At 54.5% G+C, this 19225-nt stretch overlaps 7 protein-coding genes across 7 annotated transcripts; 2 read left to right on the top strand and 5 right to left on the bottom strand.

The window, feature by feature from the left end:
* Positions 1-1521: 1521 nt before the first annotated feature.
* QBC33DRAFT_597174 (uncharacterized protein) lies at positions 1522-3630 on the bottom strand (the record flags this gene model as incomplete). The annotated part of the gene is made up of 8 exons (XM_060431911.1): positions 1522-1968; positions 2060-2270; positions 2319-2367; positions 2516-2615; positions 2836-2927; positions 3287-3309; positions 3356-3434; positions 3466-3630. 8 exons carry the CDS (start codon positions 3628-3630, stop codon positions 1908-1910), a joined length of 780 nt encoding a protein of 259 aa, XP_060279974.1. The 3' UTR covers positions 1522-1907.
* A 1784-nt stretch (positions 3631-5414) lies between these two features.
* Positions 5415-7138, bottom strand: QBC33DRAFT_458766 (CNH domain-containing protein; the record flags this gene model as incomplete). The annotated part of the gene is made up of 2 exons (XM_060424900.1): positions 5415-6680; positions 6743-7138. 2 exons carry the CDS (start codon positions 7136-7138, stop codon positions 5415-5417), a joined length of 1662 nt encoding a protein of 553 aa, XP_060279973.1.
* QBC33DRAFT_214742 (uncharacterized protein) lies at positions 6892-9705 on the bottom strand. The gene is made up of 2 exons (XM_060422706.1): positions 9327-9705; positions 6892-9255 (listed from the first exon to the last, which is right to left on the bottom strand). Exons 1-2 carry the CDS (start codon positions 9586-9588, stop codon positions 7238-7240), a joined length of 2280 nt encoding a protein of 759 aa, XP_060279972.1. The 5' UTR covers positions 9589-9705; the 3' UTR covers positions 6892-7237.
* Positions 9706-9767: 62 nt separating this feature from the next.
* Positions 9768-10921, top strand: QBC33DRAFT_549132 (uncharacterized protein). The gene is made up of 2 exons (XM_060428940.1): positions 9768-10375; positions 10429-10921. The coding sequence occupies exons 1-2, from the start codon at positions 9822-9824 to the stop codon at positions 10715-10717; spliced, it is 843 nt and encodes a 280-aa protein (XP_060279971.1). The 5' UTR covers positions 9768-9821; the 3' UTR covers positions 10718-10921.
* Positions 10922-11304: 383 nt separating this feature from the next.
* Positions 11305-14190, top strand: QBC33DRAFT_458933 (uncharacterized protein; the record flags this gene model as incomplete). Its single annotated transcript, XM_060424904.1, has 5 exons — positions 11305-11533; positions 11618-12107; positions 12179-13082; positions 13139-13480; positions 13564-14190. 5 exons carry the CDS (start codon positions 11305-11307, stop codon positions 14188-14190), a joined length of 2592 nt encoding a protein of 863 aa, XP_060279970.1.
* A 931-nt stretch (positions 14191-15121) lies between these two features.
* Positions 15122-16330, bottom strand: QBC33DRAFT_597150 (uncharacterized protein). The gene has a single exon (XM_060431910.1). The coding sequence runs from the start codon at positions 16150-16152 to the stop codon at positions 15331-15333; it is 822 nt and encodes a 273-aa protein (XP_060279969.1). The 5' UTR covers positions 16153-16330; the 3' UTR covers positions 15122-15330.
* Positions 16331-17989: 1659 nt separating this feature from the next.
* QBC33DRAFT_518452 (uncharacterized protein) lies at positions 17990-18626 on the bottom strand (the record flags this gene model as incomplete). The annotated part of the gene is made up of 4 exons (XM_060426244.1): positions 17990-18039; positions 18115-18143; positions 18265-18331; positions 18440-18626. The coding sequence occupies 4 exons, from the start codon at positions 18624-18626 to the stop codon at positions 17990-17992; spliced, it is 333 nt and encodes a 110-aa protein (XP_060279968.1).
* Positions 18627-19225: the final 599 nt, after the last annotated feature.

Raw genomic sequence — 19225 nt, 5'->3', positions numbered from 1 at the left:
TAATGGATTAGCCTGAGCCCGGATTGCTTCTCCAACTTTCCCCAAATTGCGATATAACGGCGAGCTACGGATCCGTAGAGTGCCTGAATTTATCCTTCCTCGAGGACTGACAGGTGATCGATTCCAATATTTGGAGGGTGGGTGGCACAACTGCACGGAATTGTTCTCTCTTGTGCCTGTTTTCTGTTCCATCTCCATCGCCAGCTCACTAAGGTATGCTGCATAGTGTACCTTCCAATCTGCCATCTGTTAATCTGTGCTGCACATCTCACTTTCTCTCCTGCAGCCAGACCGAGGCGGAAGGTGGAGTTCTCCGACGCAGGGCCGCCCGAATACGGACGCGCACCTAGGTACAACTAATATCATCTGGTACGCGCTTGACACCTATGGCAGGAGTTAGCCAGTTATGTAGCAGGTATCCGCAGTTTCGTTATCTCGGCCAACTGCAAATCATGCCTGCCCGTGGTTTCCGACCGTTGTGGATTTCTCGGATCAAGGCAGGACCTGCATGGGGGAGAGGAGCAAAATGGAAAAAAAGCAAGCCGGTCAGGTGCGTACACAGTACCGTGCATCAACCCATGGGACCCACATTTTCACAGCCGTCTGCAGCCACTTTAAACCGCTGTCGCCTTTGCGGCCTCCTGATTCGCCGTTAGCAACCAGACTTGACCAGGGATTCATCTGCACTCTGCAGTCACTCTCAAAGCCTCCTTGGTCTGGAATCAGTCTCCAAATTCCCCATCGCTCCACACCCAGCCAGCCAGCCAGCCAGCCAGCCAGCCAGCCAGCCAGCCAGCCAGCCAGTCGCCAGCTAGCCAGGTCCAGTGGGGTTTCTGGAGTCTGCGAGTCTCGAAGGCGTCAACGAGAGACAAAGAAAGGCACGACAATGCACCTCAGCTCCCGGCCGTTTACTGTGTAATCAAGGAGTCATGTACACGTGTATACATGCCCTTGTATGCATATACTAAACACACTGTGTCATAGCCGCAGTTGCCTCATTCCTTACCCAATAACCCGTGCGAATATCGGCATCTACACGGTCAAATGCTGCAGGCTGCGTGCAGGAAGAGATCGAAACGGACTCGACGAAATGCTCATGCGAACTAGGGGGTAGGGGAGGGTGGAAGAAGGCAAGACGAGATCTTCATCTTGACTGGTTGTTGCTCTTTTCCAAACTCTTTCGTTTCCTCTCGGCAAGTTCCTACTCATCCTGAGGGAGCTCCCCGGAATTCTGCGAGCGAATCGCAGCGCGGGGCTCATAAGCTACAAACACCTATCGGCAGGCATGTTTCCCTGTCAGTCCACCACGTTTTCCACTTAGCGTGAACCCGTTTCCCAGCCTGGTCCCTAACAGGTTCAAGCTGCAGCATCGAATCCACTTAAAGCATGACGACTTGTCCCATCACCCAATACCCCCGACAGTGCGCGCGAGAGCTTCGACTCAGCCGTTAGTAATCATCCGCAAGACCCGACAAAGATGCAGGATTCAAGACTGATCCAAATTCCAAGTTCCAACGCACTCACTACCTACATATATCACACGCACATATACTCTCTCTCCATAGGTTCTCTCCATATCTAGGTAACACCCTCTTTACTTGATCGCAACAGGCTGCCGCTCCACTCTGCAGACCCCTGTCTGTCTGCCAACACCGCCAGACAGAAACACCCCTTGCCCCTGTCTTCCCCAGACTTTTAATTATCTACCCAATGATTCGAATGCCTGGTATGTCGATCATTGCACGCCCGCACGGTGGGCGATTGTAAACCGACCCTACGAGGATGTGGAAGGAACAAGACACACTGCATTACTATGCAGTACAGTACATATAATGCAGTAGACCACGCTAGGAGACTCGCCAGTTTCGGCTCCCGCTCCAGCCCCTCGATCTTCAAGCTTGGGAGCCCTAGCTCCTGGATCCTTTACACAGTAGTCCTTGTCCCATCTTCTTTCTCGGCTGTGGTGACCTAAAGAGGCAAAAGATCAGTGACTGCACCACACTAAAGTCGCAATCCCAATCCCAAAACTCCCCCAACCAACACTATGAATATCACACACCCAGCACCCCTAGACCCTGTCCCGCCCAGAATCCTGGGCCCGGCGCAGCTAGTGCAGACTAGCGTAATGTGGTCACACTCAGCGGATGATGGCTGACGAATCAGTGGGTGCATCATGGCGCCGTTGGTACGAGTCGAAAGTTGGAGCATGAGCATGACGTTTTCCGCACTGATGGTGCAGCCAGATGAATCGTCAGTCGGCACCCTCCGATCTACAATGTACTTTACATAGGTTGTCAAGCATGCATTCTCTGGCATACCAATGAGAGGCTGGGTGCCGAAACCCTCTTGTGGAGAGTGCGGCGCTAGCTAGCTGAGTTAACATTCCTACTCACACAACCCTATTCATTAGTTACCGAGTAAGAGATGATGCCCAGCCTCTCGCGTCGGGGTTTAGATCGTTTTATCTCCACGGGGTAGCTTGGGGTCTTAGACTATAAACACGACGACACTTCACTAGGGTCTCCACATGGACACGGAGCTGGTCCATCAAAATGCCCAGATTAGAAACAGGCGATTGTTGGAGCGCGGCATCTTTCAGCGCGGAAGGCCACACACTGTCGCACGATAGGTAGGTAGCTAGAATTCTGCTCTGGTACACTAGGGACTGTAACTACATGTAACACAAAGGTCATGGGCTCGGTGGTCGGTGGGCTCCAGCAGAGCCGCCACAGGGCCCAACCCAGCTCTTACCCCAAGTCCACACAGTACACTATCTGTCTCATCGAAGCCTTCCCGCTCGAACCTATGATCTGCCTCGGCTGTGATACTCCGTACAGTGTTCCCAATATCGAACCGCTGCCGGTCACCTTGACACTCAAAATCCCGCGGCAGGTCTGTGGTGCACGAATGGCCATGGGCCGCACGTACTTACGAGTGGTGTAGGTGGTTATATAACCAAATAACAACCTCCCACTCAGGAACTGGGAAAAAGAGCAAGCTGCCAAATTTCCCCCATATTACCATAACCGAGGCCCTCCCGGAACGGCATCGAGGTCTACCGCAGTAGTTGCTGCACGAACTCGCGGGAGGGACTGGTGCCATCTCAAATCTTGCAGGCGGGAATCTTGACAGCTTTAGTGCAGCGGCGGATTGTTTCTCCTTCGAGGCATGGCTGCCGATGCCGCTATGGGGCCGGCGCGCGCGGCTTTTTCGGTGGTTCAACAATTCTGTGGGAAAATCGTAGCCACTCGGCCAGCCAGTGAAAACGATGCAGACATACACGTACGTCAATCCAAGCTTCGAGAAGACCTGTCGAATGATTATTAGGTAGGGCCTAACGTTATGTTGTACATACATTGGGTACACCAAGCCGTACCACCGACCACCTGCTTCTGGGGGACCAATCGATCACTGGCATTTGCCTGCCCGGCCGGCTAAAAATGCCCATCAGCCAGCACCACTCACTGCGTCGGGAATAATGCCTCGTTCGCCACCCAATGCATTCACTTTGCGGCATTCGGGCTTTTTTTGCCATTTTCCAGTAGCCTCTCCGCGAGGCCGCCGTCGGGTAGGTGGGGGGAAACAAGATCCCGGAATCAGATTTCGTTCCGTTTTGGTACGGAGCACCATCGGTGCTAATCCCCGGTCCTTTTACCAAACCCCCCGGATGGCGGAGGTGATGGCGGCGTGCGGCAAATCAAGACCGCCTCCGTCGACGGGCGCAACGCTTCTTCCATTTCCAGGTTCTCGTCCTCCAAACAAGTGCGCAGTGTGTGGGCTTGATTGTCGATCAGGGCTTCGCGTCTGCCGTGCCGATCAGCGGCGAACTTCACTACTTCGTGCGGCAGATGTCACAGCAATAAAAAAAATAAAAAAAAAGAATAAAAAAACCAGCAACATTATTCATTTGCCGGCGATCAACGGGAACGGGACACACACACAACCTAGCGATCCAGTCAGTGGTTTTACCATCGCGAGCTTCGCTCCGGCTTTTGTAGCAACCACCTACGTCAGCCCCAACTCGGCTCTTGCCAATGTTGCCACGATGGCAATCGCAATCAAAACAGTAACGAAACAGAATTCGGACTCCGGGCCAGCGTCGGCCTTAATTGTCGCGATCTACCTGCACTAACTACCATCAACACACCCACCAAAGCCTGGCCCCCACCTCCCTTGGGTTCCTTTCTATCCCCGGAAGCGCCACGCCAAAGCAACATTCGTTCCTTTCCTTTCCTTTCCCTTTCTTCCTTCCCCCATCCTCGCTCGCCTTATTGATACCTACCTACTTGGGTTTCCAAGACTTGGCGGCTCGCCCCCCTACGCTATTGGGAAGCCAGTGGCGGGGTGGCGACGCGCCGGGCTCCGCGACACACGGCACAACATGGAACCTACGCGCACTTGGCCTCGCTTCGTGTTGCTGTCAAAAGGGATAGCGGCCCCCACCACACACACCACACCACAACCAACAGAAATCGGGATGGTTTGCACCGAAAACTAAAGGGGAGCTTTATCAGCCACGCTTTTGCGGCGTCTTTTTTTCTGCGGGGGTGCCGCCCGGGGGGGAGGGGGGTGGGGGGGGGAGCGGAATGGATGCGCCCTTTTGTCGGGACGACGTTGCCCTCCGAAGCGGTATCTGGCTCCCCGGGAGTCTGGGGACGAGGAAAGCACCCGGCAGGCTGGGCGAGCCTCTCTCACCTGAGGTCTGCGGCTTGGCCCGGCTCTAGATCCGTCATCAGATGAGTGGAAAGGAAAGTCTGGTGCCTTTCTTTTTTTGCCCCTTTTTTTTTCTGGCGTCTTTTTTGACTTTCTGGATCAGGTGATGATGGCATTTCTAAAGTGAACCTTGGCGGTCTCGTCCCTTCTCTTTTTTCCCTCTCTCTCGTCTGCCACATTCCCTGTCTTCGGCATGCTAGTTTCTGGAACCTTGGCGTGATTTAGAGTTTTTGTTCAGCTGCTCGTGGTGCATGCGTGTCCTTCAGCATGACACTTAAGGTTGCGGCACAGGCTGTCCGAGATCAGATGGTTTGGGGGGTGGAGTTTGGAGCTTTGCATAAACTTCTTCTGCGGGAAGGTTTGCATATCGTATGTGCGATGTGGTCGTGCATGGCCTGCTTTGCACCTGGTATCGGATGGCAGACGGATTCTTTCCCCTCTCTTGTTGTTGGAATAGGGGGGATGAATAGAGCTGGTGCTAGAGAAGTAGGAGTTGGTTTAGATGCCCTCCTTTTGAGTAGAATGCTTGCCAGCTGGAACTTTGTCAACTGCAAACATGTTGCCGGTGGATATCCGCCCAGTCCCGTCGGAGCCAACGTTCCAGGCTGGTGAATTGACTCGAGCCGTCTGTACAATGACAGCACTCTTGCTGAAGGTTTGCTCTAGCCCCTGACACCGCCTGCATGAACAAGCCGTGGTTCTCAATACGTTTCACTGTCCGAACCTTCAGGCTCGGGAGACGCATATCGATTCCACTCGTCGTGCGGGACACTGATAGCGTTTCTTCGGTGCGATGTCGGGAATGGTCCCAGCGTCGTAGTCGGGAATGTTTCCAGCGTCGTAAACGGCTGCAGTCCCAGGGAGGTCGAGCCCAGTTGCTCCTCTCGCCCGGGGCTGTCTCCCCCCTCCCCCCTGCCGGGACGGGACGAGACCGGTGCCGCTGTTGCGTCGGCGTGCGACGACAGATCCTCTGTAGTTTCCCCTAGGTCGTCCCTTGGCGGGTGTTTGGACGCCCCGGCCATTTCCGGGTCGAGCACTAGCTCGAGGACGACGGCTTGGTCGGGCTGCTCGAGGAGAAACATGGAGAACTTGACGGTTGCTTTGCGGAACCTCGTGCTGGGGCCTGCCCTTCCGAAAGAGCTGCTGTACGCCGCCTCGCCCGCGACGTGGAAGTCGCCGGTCGGTCCACGGATGCCGTAGTCGAGGCACTTGATGCCCTTCCCGGCAATGACTTGGCGTAGGCGGCCGTCTTCGGTGTCGCGGATCTCGACGTACTCGTCCGTAAACAAGATCAGATACTTGTCGAACATGGTCGCCGCCTTGACGGGCTTGGTCTGGCTTATGAACTCCATGATGGCCGAGCGGCTGACGTCGCCGTGCTTGTCGACGTAGACGGCGCAGTTCTGGTACACGAGAATGAACTCGTTCCCGTCGAGCCAGAACATGGAGACTGTCGCGAGATCTTTTATGCGACTGGCAAGGTCCCTGAGATCGTGGCCTTGGAGGTCCGGGATGCGCGTTGGGTTCCTGTCGAGGGTGAGGACCTCGAAGAAGCCGTGCTTCGTCCCCAGCGCTATGTGCTTGCGGAAAATGTTGATTGAGTTGCAGCCATTTAGCATGACGAACGCATCAATCTCTCTGAATTCCCAGCCCAGATCTTGTGCTGTTGTTCGTGTTCGAGAAAGTCGAGAAAAGAAGCCGTCTTTGTTTGCACTCGATCCCACCCTTTTCTGTTCAAGAACATGCAAGGCGGTGTTAGGGCCTTCCTTCTTTGCGTAAAGAAGCACCCGGCGATCTGAGAGGGTAGCAACTGCGAAGAATAAGACCTCTTTGGCTAGCCGCCGAGACTTGGCTTCTTTCTCCCCGTCGAGCAAGCTCTGAAGAGGGTACGTAAAGAGAGAGCCATTAGCGAGGACTATAAGTAAGTCCAGGTCTTCCAGGGCTGCCATCTGGGTGACCTTCGGAAGCTTCGAGACCTAGGATTGCGGTCAGAGGTGTTCCATTCAAAGAATATACGCTGGAAACCTACCCATTTCCGAATTTCGCGTGTCCCCATCCTCAACTCCACCATCACTACACTCAATACACCGTGATCAGTCCCCATGAGTAGGATTCTTCCGCCGACGATAGTTAAGCAGTTTGCATCACCTATAGGCGCTTCAAATATCCGGGGCATAGGATCATCTAAAGCGACGGGAACGCCATTTATCGTCGGGCCAGACGGATCGATGGACACCTGACTGCAGGCACGCAACTCAAAAGAAAACGGCTGGGTTTTCGAGTGTCGTCTCTTCATTTCCCCAGTCTTCTCGAACAACTCCGTCCTCGCCTGAGCCGAGAGTGCGCCCAACTCGTAGACAGTCTTGCCAGCATGTGTGATTCTGAACGGGTACAGGGTTTGGATTTCGGGGTCAAGAGTGCCCATGAGATCGCGGCTCCGCAACTTAGCGAGGGTGGGAAAGGGCCGCATCGTTTGGAAGCGCTCGATGAAGAGCAGAGACACGTCGATGGGCTAGAGACATTGTCAGCCGAGTTTGGAACGGTTTTTGCTTCTAATATAGTCAGTCACATCACAAACCTCCTCCGTGACGTAGTACTTCTCATTGCCGTTTTTATCCGCAACAACATCGCTAATGACCAGGTAGTTCTCTAAAAGAAATAAGCGGCAGCTATCCCATCGATCCCATCGGTCCCAGCGGTCCAAGCGATCCGGGCGGGCTAGCCACATCTTTGCAACCGGTTCCTCATATAAGATGCTTTCAGTCAAGCTACCCGCCCACGACCAGTCGGGAGCGGATATGAAAACCAATTTGGATTCCAGCTCGCGTAACCGCTGTCTCTGGGGATCAGGCTGCTCATCTGGGCAGGGTGAGGACTGTCCACGTACGGAGGTGCTCTCGTCTCCGGTGCCGTTTTGGAGGAATTCCTTTTCCGCAAGCAGGTTTTCATTGATGAGACGAAGCTCGTCGCGGTATACAGCCTCCTCTCTTTCTAGCCTTCTTAGAAGCTGGTTCCAAAGGATGCTAATCTTGCGAAGTGAAGTTGCCCATCGCTCCGTTTCTATTTCCGAAGAAAGATTCACCAAAACCAACCGTCCTCTGATATCAGATAGGTTTAGAATCGCCGCGCCCAGCAGCGATGCGTCCTCTGAGGCCACCATATTCGCTTGGGCTTGCACCCCGGCCGCGAGCCAATCGTCGAAGGGGATTTCCGAAAGTCGACCGTCCCAGATGTAGTCATCGTCCAAGGAATCTAGATCATCAAGGTGGGAATCTGTGCTTGGCTGAGCGCCCGACTTGCGGCTGCTGCTTCCGTCTTGGTTCCGGGTTGTCCAGGGGAGTGCCTTCAGGGCAAACTCGTGGAGGTGCTGGGTGATGTGCTCGTTGATGCCGAGCGAGGCCTCGTCCACGGAAAATGCGCAGAGAGGGCATGCCATTTCCGGGAGCATCATTCTCCGGCTCATCTTCGAGAGAATGCGGAGCTGGTTTGCGGGAAAGGAGTGGGCGTGCGTCTGGGTCATGTGGCTCTCCCACTCTGCTGGGTCCGCAAACGTCGAGGTACTGCAGTAGTCGCACGTCCAGCAGGGGGTGCTGTGCTCCTTTTGCATGTGCTTTGCCAGCTCGTCGCTCGTCAGGAACATCTCGTCGCTGGAACTGCAGTTATCAAAGATGCAGGAGTAGGGGAGTAGATCCTGAGCGACATGGCCCCTCCATCTGGGTTCGTTCTTCGAGTACTCGGCAGGCAACACGTCCGCGCAGTAGGGACATTGCAGCATCCCATCCTTCGTCGGTCTGGGACAACGGGGGTAGTCCTGGACGGCGCCAGTCTGAGTGACTCTCGTCATGATGGACGGCGTCTTCTTCGCGACCACCGTCTGCAAATTGAACTCGGAGCCAATCTCGGTTGCCGTCGGTGCCAGCGAGGAGAGTGATTTTATGCTCTGCGTCGGTGCCACCGAGACGGCTTTCAAAGCTGCCGACTTTTGGGGTGCAACCTCGATCGGTGAAAGCTCTGGTGATGATGCCCTGGGTGCTTTGAGGTTTGTTTGAGGGGCTCGTGCCACCGCTTCGGCCTGCAAATCTTGAATCCGTCGCATTTGTCGAGTTGCGTACTGTATGCGATTCCTCCGAATCATGTTGGCGTGTATGAGACGCTTCTGAACGGATGTGAGCCTTTCAGAGCTGAATCTCGTTTCTGGATCCTGATTTGCATATGACTGTGCATCGCCGGATGCTAGGAGAATGAGGACCGTAAGGTGATTCTTGAAGTCGTCAAATTCTTCTTCTCGAAGAGAAGCGTCGGCCTTTTGATACCGATACTTGGAGCCAGACTTCCGGATTGCCATGGAAATCCTCGCCAGTTCATTCAGGATTGTCTGAATGTTCTCTTTTTGCTCAGAGAAGGGGTTTTCGGCCTCGCCATCAGAGACGAGCGAGCCCGAGTCGCTTCCATACCCGGAGGAATCCGAGTTAGCTGTAGTAGTGTCATGTTGGGCTGGTGTCAAATGGACGGTATCTGTTCCGAGAGACCTCCCAGATTCCGCTAGACTCATTTCATTAGCAATACAATTATTGTCGAGTTTGAAACCGGTGAGCCAGCGTGAGGTCAATTACCTATAGTAACCAGTTGTTCTACAGACTCGAGCAGGCCATCTAAAAGTTCACATATAACCCCCTTCACGTCGGGTCTGTCTCTGACTCGGTAATCCAACGAGGACCTGCCTCCGCTGCTGGTGGCCTTTAGGCTGGAAGCCCACAGATTGAAGTCGCCTTGTCGATTCTCGATCCATTCGAGCGTGGTCAGACTCGGGTCTGAGAGACAAACCACAAACGCATCTTGGCATGCCTCGGTTCGGCGAGATATTTCGCCCTTCATGGCGTCATATGAACCGGCTGGTCAAGGTTAAGATGCATCGTCGAGAGCATTTTGTGCTGAAATGAGGATGAGAGGGGATGAGATGAGGTGGTGGGGGGTGGAGTTGCACCCCTGCAGACTCTCCCATAGGCCAACATCTTTCCGACCTGCATGGCAGTTAAAATGCTTTTTGATGCCCAGGCATCACTGACGGGACTCATCACGGAGGCAACTCACCAGCTTCAAAACTGACAATGGCTAGTAGCAAATGTTGGTTCGTTCTACGGCACACCCATTATCCTCCTCCTACATTCCCCGACAATGGGGTTGGGCAGTCAAGGGGCCCAATATGCCTTGGTCATTTGATACCGGACTTGCAACATCTCGACAACGTTATCAACCGGCACGGCCCTCAAGAGTTCCCGCCAGACATGCCAGCCTACCTAACGCAAGCTCGAAACTTCAACTGGCAGTCAGAGAAGGATCGTGGGGTCGATCTGTCTGCTGAAGTTGGCCTTCCAATTGCCACAGCCGTAGGAGTCATGGCCAAGGGCAGCGCCAGTGTGGCATTCCGGCGATCTGTCAGCAATTTCTCCGAGTTCAAGTCGCTCGATACGTTTATTGTGCAGGTCACCCCCTCATATATCGAAGACGCTCTAGATGCCGAAGAAGTCTCCGAGTACGTGCGGAAACACACAAAGTTCGGTACATGGTCAATGTTCATGATCACCGGCATTATAGTCGCCAAAGGGGGGAGGGTTTCCGCTTCTGAAGGCGGCAAGAAGGGGATCGGAGGAGGACCCGGGGTGTAAGTCAACTGTCGGCCCTTGCCTGCCCTACCGAATGTTAAAATTCCCACAGAGAAGTTCCCGGTGTAGCTGAGGTGCAACTGAACCTTAAGGCCTGGGCAGAAAATAATAGTCTTGCTGTGTCCTCCGAACAAGTATCCGACTTTGTCTGGGCAGTCAGACTGGCTAAAATTTCTAAGGGCTTTCTGGATCGAGAATGGTCATACTCGACGTTTTCAAAGGGAGCAACATATGGACTTGAAGACGAGGAATTCGGGAAAGGGGTCACGGAGAGCCTCTCAAAAGAAGGCATTAGAGGCGCAGAGTTGATTACTGCTGACGACGAGCTCTTCGTCCTCTAAGGAGGCTGATGATTAGGGAATTGCTCTGCGGGCAGGTGGCAAGTTGGAAACAGCTGCATCGCCGTCACTATTGCTATTCCTAGCAACGGAAATAGCAATGGACAGCAACGGCAAGAGTGACAGGAGTGACAGCAAGAGCGATAGACAGTAATAGCAAGAGCAACAGATAGCAATAGCAAGAGCAATAGAGAGCAGTAACAAGAGCAACAGACAGCAAGTGCCACCTGTGATGCACTAACCGCCTGTCCGCAGAGCAAATAGCGCATGCCCCTAGAGAAATTCCCAATGATTAATTTCCATGACCAAAGTTCCTTGTATAATAGGCAAATTAGCCTAGCATTGTTTCTTAAGTATTTCTATGTGCTCCGACAGCAACAATAACCTCCAAGACCGCCGATGGCGCTTTAGTGTCTCTTCAAGAATGTGGGGGCGGGGTAAGATGATATTGTGCACAGACCATCTGCATGTCGATCCTCAGCCTCAGGGGTCCAGCTCGGTGATCACAACCTACGCGCCAAAGCGAGCCAGCCGCCCACCGACTCTCTCGTTATTATGATGCACACTCCTCATCTGGATGCGGGCTCGAGATGTCTGGCTCAAGTCTATTATCCTTCGCCCTCGACGTCACGCCTAGGCTCCGCGACAGCGTCCGGGATCTGACCAAAGAAGACGGCATCAAGGGGTTTTGCAGCGCTCTGGGTGCAGAGCTGGAGCAAGTCGAGAGGTGGTTGGGGGAAGTTAATAAAACGAGCGAGCCATCTGTCAACCGACGTTTGCTCAAGCTCTTGGACCAACTGGAAAAGTCACTACAAGTGCGTCTACCCGAAACCTAACCTTATCGGCCACGTCGCAACGAGTCGTGCGCTAACTTTAGTGTCCGTCTCGAAACACAGTGGCCAGCACGATTCCATCCTCCGCACAAATCTCGAGCTCCCGATGCATTCAACCGATGCTGGTATCCGAATCTCCACCGACTCTTCACAAACAAGCAGTGGGGCAAGAAGAATATCAAGGATTTTGCATCGAGTCCTATTGCCAAACAAGATCGCATCAAGTTGCATCGATTCCTGAAGACTTTTGATGGCCCTCAAACGCTGTCCCAGGGTCCGGAGCTGTCAGAACTGTTGCGGCCGATCGAACAGCAAGAAATCCAAGATGATTTCCAGGCATACGTCAAGGAGTTGCACAGCGTTCTCTCTGCGAATTGCTTGTGTCAAAGCCAGGACTATCGAGGCCAGATAAAAGCGAACCTTCGACTAAACGGGTACATGAAGGATCAAGACGATTCTGATGCAGTCTCCTTCAGCTTATTCTTCTTGGACCATCCTCATCAGGATACCGAAAGTCAGTGCCAGTGGCAAGACACACAGATTCATGTCTTCCGAACCAGGTAATTACGAGCCAGCTACGCGCATACGATTTCAGGGGCGGACCAGACCGGTCTAACATGATTCACAACAGAGGAGTTAAATTCCAGAATACCCAAGATGTCGTCTCTTCATGCCAAACTGGCAAGACGATATCAATGAGTAAGTTCTGCGAAATTATATCAAACCGCCAACAGTCACAACTACAACTAGTGGCATCCAACGGTCATCTGATTTGGAGGGGTTCGGGCCCCTTATTGCGACGCTTCTTCCTCCGCTTGTCCAGCGTGCCCCTTTCCAGGATTCTGGACAACACAAGGCTGTCCAAGAAGATGCGGCTTCTTTTGTCATACCAACTTGCTAAAGCGGTCTGGCAATTCTACGACTCGGAGTGGATGAGGTCGGAATGGAATAAACACACGGTGCACTTCATGTTCGAGAAACGTGGCAAGACGCCGAAAGGGATTTTTGTCAATGAGCCCTTTCTCTCAACCCACTTCAGTCCCTCTTTGATCCATAACGAAGACGACAATGCCTTCAGATCCCACCCGTTCCCCAAAATCCTCGCTCTTGGCGTTATGTTCATTGAGATAGAGCTCGGGGTCAAGATTGAAGATCACTACGTCCCTGACTGCTTCGACAGCAATGGTCAGCTTACAATCAATGCTGACCACATTGCTGCGACCGAGCTCTTCGAGAAGGAGGATGTCTGGGAAGAGAAAGAGACTTTTGGGACTTTCAAGGAAGTGATCGGGGTTTGCTTGAAACCGGACCCTTTTAAGCCACATGGGGATGACCCGCGGGTTCGGGACACGCTCTTAAAGCACGTGGTCAGCCCGCTCAGGGCATTCTACAAGAACGCTTGGGAATCGCCGGATATGTCAGAGGTTCGCGCCATCGAGTTGGATCAGGCCGGCCCGGTTCCATCAGCTATTGACCCCCCCCACACGTCACAGTTGCCGGCTACCCTCCCCTATCATCCGGCACAAGATCATGCCGTGGCTGCAAACAGGCAAGGCAACCTTAAACTTCTTGAACTCCCCAGAAGGTGCAGCTAACTCTGTCGTATAGAACTGGCGCCTCGTCAGATCGATGGTTTGAGCAGCTGCAGAAATTGAACAGCGTCATCCGTCTCAAGCCAAAAGACAGGGATCACGTCTACGAGCCCGTGAGGATTGCCATTCTTGATACCGGAATATCCCAAGCATATTCCCGCTCCGTTGCTGAATACAAGGATTTCGTAAATGAGGGAAACACGGCTTTCCAAGACGGGACTGGCCATGGAACCAACGCCTTCTTGCTCCTCCAAAAGGTGTACAGCGATGCCAAGATTTATGTCGGCCGTGTATGGCAAACCAACCGGGCGAATCAACACACGGCCAGCCTGATGACGAAGGTGAGATAATGCCCCATGACTCGGCGAGAATAAGCTGTCAATATCGGTTCAAGGATGAGCTGAAAAAAATAACAAAAAAACAGGCGATTCGTCACGCCACCCAGGAATGGAAGGTCGACATCATCGCCATGCCCTCGGGCTTCCAGGCAGAAGACGAAGCCATGCTCCGTGCGATAGAAGAGGCCAACATGGCGCACACGCTCATCTTCGCGGCGGCATCCAATAACGGGAACCTGACGAAGATCGCCTTCCCCGCCCGCCTCTACGGGGCAGAGAAGGTCTTCTGCATGTTCTCCACCAACGCCGACGCCCGGAGCTCGCCGCAGTTCAACCCGTCCCCGATCGCGAACGCGCGACACAGCTTCGCCGTGCTCGGCGAGGGCATCACGCTCGGCGCCGTCGGCCCGCTCTCGGGCACGTCGTACTCGTCCGTCGTCGGGGCAGCGCTGGCCGGGCGGATCCTCGACTTCTCGCGGCAGCCCGACGTCCGGGCTCGGATGCGCGGGGCGGGCCATCTGAAGAGGGTGGAGGGCATGGCTGCCGTGTTTGCGGGCATGTCGACGAGCGATAATGGCTATCTGTCTGTCGTGCCCTGGAGGATCATGCCGGGCGCGGTTGATGATGAGGATATGGCAGCGGGGAGGGGGCTACTACGCGAGCGTGTTTGTGACGCGATCACTGCAGCGCTGGAAAAGATGTATGGTACTTGACAGCAACGGTAACAGCGATTGGAAGCAATGGCGACAGCGACTGGCAGCAACGGCAACAGTGACTGGCAGCAACGGCAACGGCGACTGGCAGCAACGGCAACGGCGACTAAAAACAACGGCAACAGTGACCGATAACGGCAATGGCGACTGACAGCAACGGCAACAGTGATTGGCAACAACGGCAATGGCGACTGGCAGCAACGGCAATAGCGGTCGGCAGCAACGGCAACAATGACTGGCAGCAGCGGGAACAGTGGCTAGCAGCAACCGACTGTTGCAACGGCACTGCCGCAAAGTAGCTCGGGTATGTCACAGCTGTCTTCCAGCTGCCATCCAGCGGGTTTAGAGCCATGATGGCCAATGCTGAGACTAGGATGCTCTCAAATGCGCCGTTGTCAAGTTGCTGGCTAAGGACTGATATGACTAGCTTGCATATAATCGACTCCCTGTGTCCCTGGGACGAGTCTCCCTGCTTAAGACTAGTCGCCTGAAGGAGCAGTCGTTCTTGTTCCACAGTGAGACGGCAAGGTATGGCATCGTTTGTTTCCGCATAAGGCAGAATAGCAAGCATATACCGAAATATCCGCCTCCAGTACTGGAGGTAGTTGGCCATTGTCTTTGACTCGAAGGTGACGTTGAACTCGGCGGCAGGGTTGGTCGAGACAGAGCGCCGGTTTAGCTCTCTCTTTATAGCGAATCCCTTACTTTGACCCAATTGCATCTCGAGCCTGGCGGCTCACCACACCTAAGACAGACATTATCTCCTCCACAATTTGGTTGTCATGGTCTGACTTAAGCATTGATATGAGATGTCGAGGGACAAACCTCTTCAAGTGTGTGTGGAACTTCGGGCTTTGAGGAAGGCATTTGGCTCTGCCTTGGCCGCCTTCACAGCAATTCGCGGCAATATGTCTTTATTATTGCGCTGCATCAGTTTGAAATGGTCTCGGAACGGGGACTAAAAACAACGGCAACAGTGACTGATAACGGCAATAGCGATTGGCAGCAACGGCAACAGCGATTGGCAGCAACGGCAACAGCGATTGGCAGCAACGGCAACAGCGATTGGCAGCAACGGCAACAGTGACTGACAACAACGGCAATAAACCACCTATCTAGGTACCTCTTAACATAGACTACCTAATCGACCGTCTCCGGCGTCGCGCTCGCTGCACAGACATAGCTCCACCTCGTCGCCGGGCTAGCGGCCGTGACCGTCGCCGTCGGCCCCTTGGAGGCTATCATGGGACAGCCATGCCTGTCCCCGCGCACCTCCAGCGTCGCGCACCCGCCACAGTCGACCCCGACCTCGCTCGTTGCCGCCGTCCCGGGCCACACCGTCGCCGTCGGCCCGGCGCCGGCGCACTCCTCCTGCACCTGGCCCGGCGCCGTCGGCGCCAGGCTCAGCCTCGCCGTGCAGGCGCCCCCGCCGCTGGGCGAGACGGCGATCAGCGCCCCGGGCGTGTACGGCGGGCCCGTGACGGCCGGTGTGGGGAGGGCCAGGGTGCGGGTTATGGTGCTGCTGCACGCGTACGTGAAGAAGGTGGACGCCGGGAACGTGACGGTCGTCTCGTAGGGCGAGACGGTGCGGCCTAGCGGGCAGTTGACCCGCCAGCCGCGGACGGAGAGGGGGGGCCCGTCGTCGCAGCCGAGGCAGTCGATGAGCAGGGTTGAGACGGAGGTGGAGGCGTACGAGGTGCGGTGTAGGGCGTAGCCGCAGTCTAGGGCGCCCTGGGAGGGGTTGGGGGCCGTGACGGAGAGGATGACGTGGCAGGTGGCGTTGATGTCTGTGGAGACGGTTATGCTGGCGGGGATGTAGTTTGGGGTGAAGGTTATGTCGGGGGGGAGGGTTGGCGGGGGGGTTGTCTCGCTGGGTGGGACGAGTGCGGCCAGGGATGAGATGTAGTAGAGGGTGGTGAGGCTTGCCGTCGCAAGGAGGGGGGAAGAGTTGGGGAGCCGCATTGTGGCTGGACAGGGTTAGTTGGTGATGGAAAGGGGGTGCGTGGTTAGGGAGTTGGAGCCAAGACGTGGCTTACCAGGATTTGGCACGTCTTTATACTGCATCCAAGTTTCTATATTTATACATAGAGCATGGAAACTGCCCGGACTTTGGATCCAGCAATTAACATTATATTGTTATGGGAGCATCGAGGTGCTGAGGTGGGTAACCGGATAAAGGTGACGGCCACTTGTACGGCGTAACGTTTCTTCCCCCTGCCCAACAAAGCACGTAAAGTAAGCAGCATCCGTAGCAGCACGGGATGTTCTAAGTCATCCCGGTCGCCTATGTTGAAGAAAATACCTAGGTCTGGGGAGGAGAGATGGGTGAATGATCGGCCAAACCCAAGCCCGACTGGAAGGGGTCATCATGGGAGAAAGGGTTGGTAGTGCTGATTGGGAAACTTGATAACTCACATCGCACCAAATAGCCGTAAGGACTGCTGCAATCCTTAGTTATCAGTTACTCCTCTCTTGTCTTTTGGGGCTAGGCTATGAGGACCAATATCTCAAAAACACAACGGGTTACCTGGATTTCAACCTCTTCTTCTCCAGCCCCTGCCTCGATCAGCGATGCGCCAGAACGAACAATCACTTAGAAACCTGGCGAAGATATTTTTCCTACGTCGGCCTCGAATTGCCATCTGCTCCTCCAACTTGTCAAGGATCGTCCAGCACCTTATCCTGCATCATGATCTCTTCAAGGTCAGATCAGATCTCGTCTCCTCCCACGGGAGGCCATAGTCAAGATCAGCGGATGCTAAATTTAGAAGGCGGGGAAGTGCTGAAGGATTCAGGACCATGCTGTGCCTTCCGACGAAAGTGCGAGAGGAACACGAGATGCAAGTCACACTCGTGGAGATTAGGTGTTTCCAATGATATTAATTCTGGTCAGTCTCCCGTTGTAAAGACGCAGTTGGAGTCTATGAATCTAAACTATTACGACAAAGCTGAACAGCCCTTGCCCCCTTGAAGCCCAACTTTGGCTTGAGAGTGTGAATGGGGGGGGGGGGGAAGGGGGGAAGGGAGTTGAACCCCACGACAACTCCGAATATGTGTGGGAGTTAGATCGATCACTATCTCTTACCATGTAGGACCGAGATGGTTAGCGGGGAGACACCTAGCCTCGCTGTTGTTGGAAAACGGAGGCGGTCGAGGGCTTTTTTGGGTGGAAAAGGGCCCACGCCGTGCACTCTCGTTGGGACTCTTCCGGGGGGAGGGAAAAGGACATGAGCAAGGGAAGTTGGCTCAGGATCATTCTTTTGCCAAACCCACACCACCGTGGGTCTGCTGCTCGGAAGAAGGCATGGAGTGCAGGACATAGGTGTCGGCCGATCAACTCCGCGGAGACGATGCTCCAGCACAGTCAGTCCTTGGAATATATATACCCGTTCCCAGGTGTGCCCGACACCGTTCTGCGTTGGTGCCGACACGGACTTGGGACCCTGCAGAACGGCGGGCCGGTAGAGAGACCCAGAGAAAGCCCCACGGCTTCGTCTTGAACTTTCAGCATGGAAAGGGGATGGACATGCCGGCAGGCCGCGGGGGGTGGGGGGGGGAGAAATGGGTATCTCTACCATGGAAGACGCGACTGTCTCGCCAGGACTGTGTGCGTTGGGGGGTGAGATCGGTGAGGTGTGCAGGCTTGGAAAGGGTGTGACTATCCCCTGCAAGAGAAGCGACGACGCGAGCGATTCGCTTCAAATTCATCGGTAGGAAGGGTGCATCGTGGCGAATGTGTGACCCATGGATAGGCTCGGGAACCAAAGCTATACGGTAGGGGTTGCTTGACAAAGGATTGCTAGGAAGGGAGCTTGGGGAGATACTGATTGGGCGACGGCTCGCCCTCAACTAGAGTGACAGTTGTTCCCTCTCGAGTCACTCGATCGATGAGGGTTCGATTTTGCTCCAGACATTGACACGCACCTGAGTGATAGGCCATGGGCAGGATCGCGCTGCAGTTAGATATCGAGTAACCTCTGGTCATGGGGGAGGGACGGTACGAGGATCGCATTTCCCGAGGATCGCACGAAGCTGCCTCGTTGGGTGAAGTGTGCCAGATGTAAATGTACGCACCGCATAGCGACAACCGCGCCCGAGCCTACGATCACGGCTTCGAGATCGGAGACAAGGAGCAACATCTCTATTGAGCAGGTAGACAGTGCCCTGCACCTTGTCCGGTGTCGTCTCGGGGCGGTTGGCAGCCCATTCTCCGCACCACTGCCTATCCTTTGCGTAGGTTTGACCATACTATTCCTTTCTGAGCCTTGGTAGTGTTCGATAGCACCAACGGTGGTGGTAGTGGGCAGTTCTGTCCTCGCCATATGAAGTACAACGTGGCCGACCCTGTATGCTGTGTCCAAAGCCTGAGAGCTTCCCAGGAAGGCCCAGCGCTTGGGACAACCTATCTTCCATGGTCGCTTGAGCGAAACAGCCATCGTATGTCCTTCTCTGTCAAGGTGATGCCTCTCCGGGTATGAAGGGGTATGTGATTCGGGATTCGAAGGGTTTGTTGTAAGATTAGAGCCCCGGATCGTCGTTTATCGGAGGCTGTCGGTCGTCTCGGCAAGGCACGAAGCGGGCGTAGTCGGGCGCCAACGAAAAGAGTGCTCGATCGGATATTCGAGCCATGATAGTCTGGCGAGGGGTCAGTTGAAGGGCGGATAGAACAGCGCGAGGGAGGCGCAAGGAGATCCGCAAGGAGATCCGCAAACGCGCTGAGCCCGAAGTGCGCGCCTATTGTTAGCGCCACCGCCGCGATAATACCATACGAATCTTTGGTGTGGGAAGACCTGACCAACAAGTCCGGAGCCTGGAAGCTGCGTGTCTGCTGGGGGAGCTCACAAGAACATGGATATCTTGTGATGGCGGGGCATGACCGTTGCTGCGATTAATCATGGCAACCGAGCCCCGACTAGTGCATTATATATGCTTGAAAACGAGTATGCCCCCTTAGATCCATAAGTCTGCGCTCAGCTTCGGTTTCCTATCAGAAATTCCATCTTTCCCTCTCAAGCCGAGAATCTTGTGCGGCGAA

This window comes from Phialemonium atrogriseum (genome assembly GCF_030411735.1).
Source record: "Phialemonium atrogriseum strain 8032-3 unplaced genomic scaffold QBC33scaffold_29, whole genome shotgun sequence".
Classification (NCBI taxonomy): Eukaryota; Fungi; Ascomycota; class Sordariomycetes; order Cephalothecales; family Cephalothecaceae; genus Phialemonium; species Phialemonium atrogriseum.
Note: the sequence above shows the minus strand (reverse complement) of the source record. Positions and strands in the feature narration are given on the sequence as shown.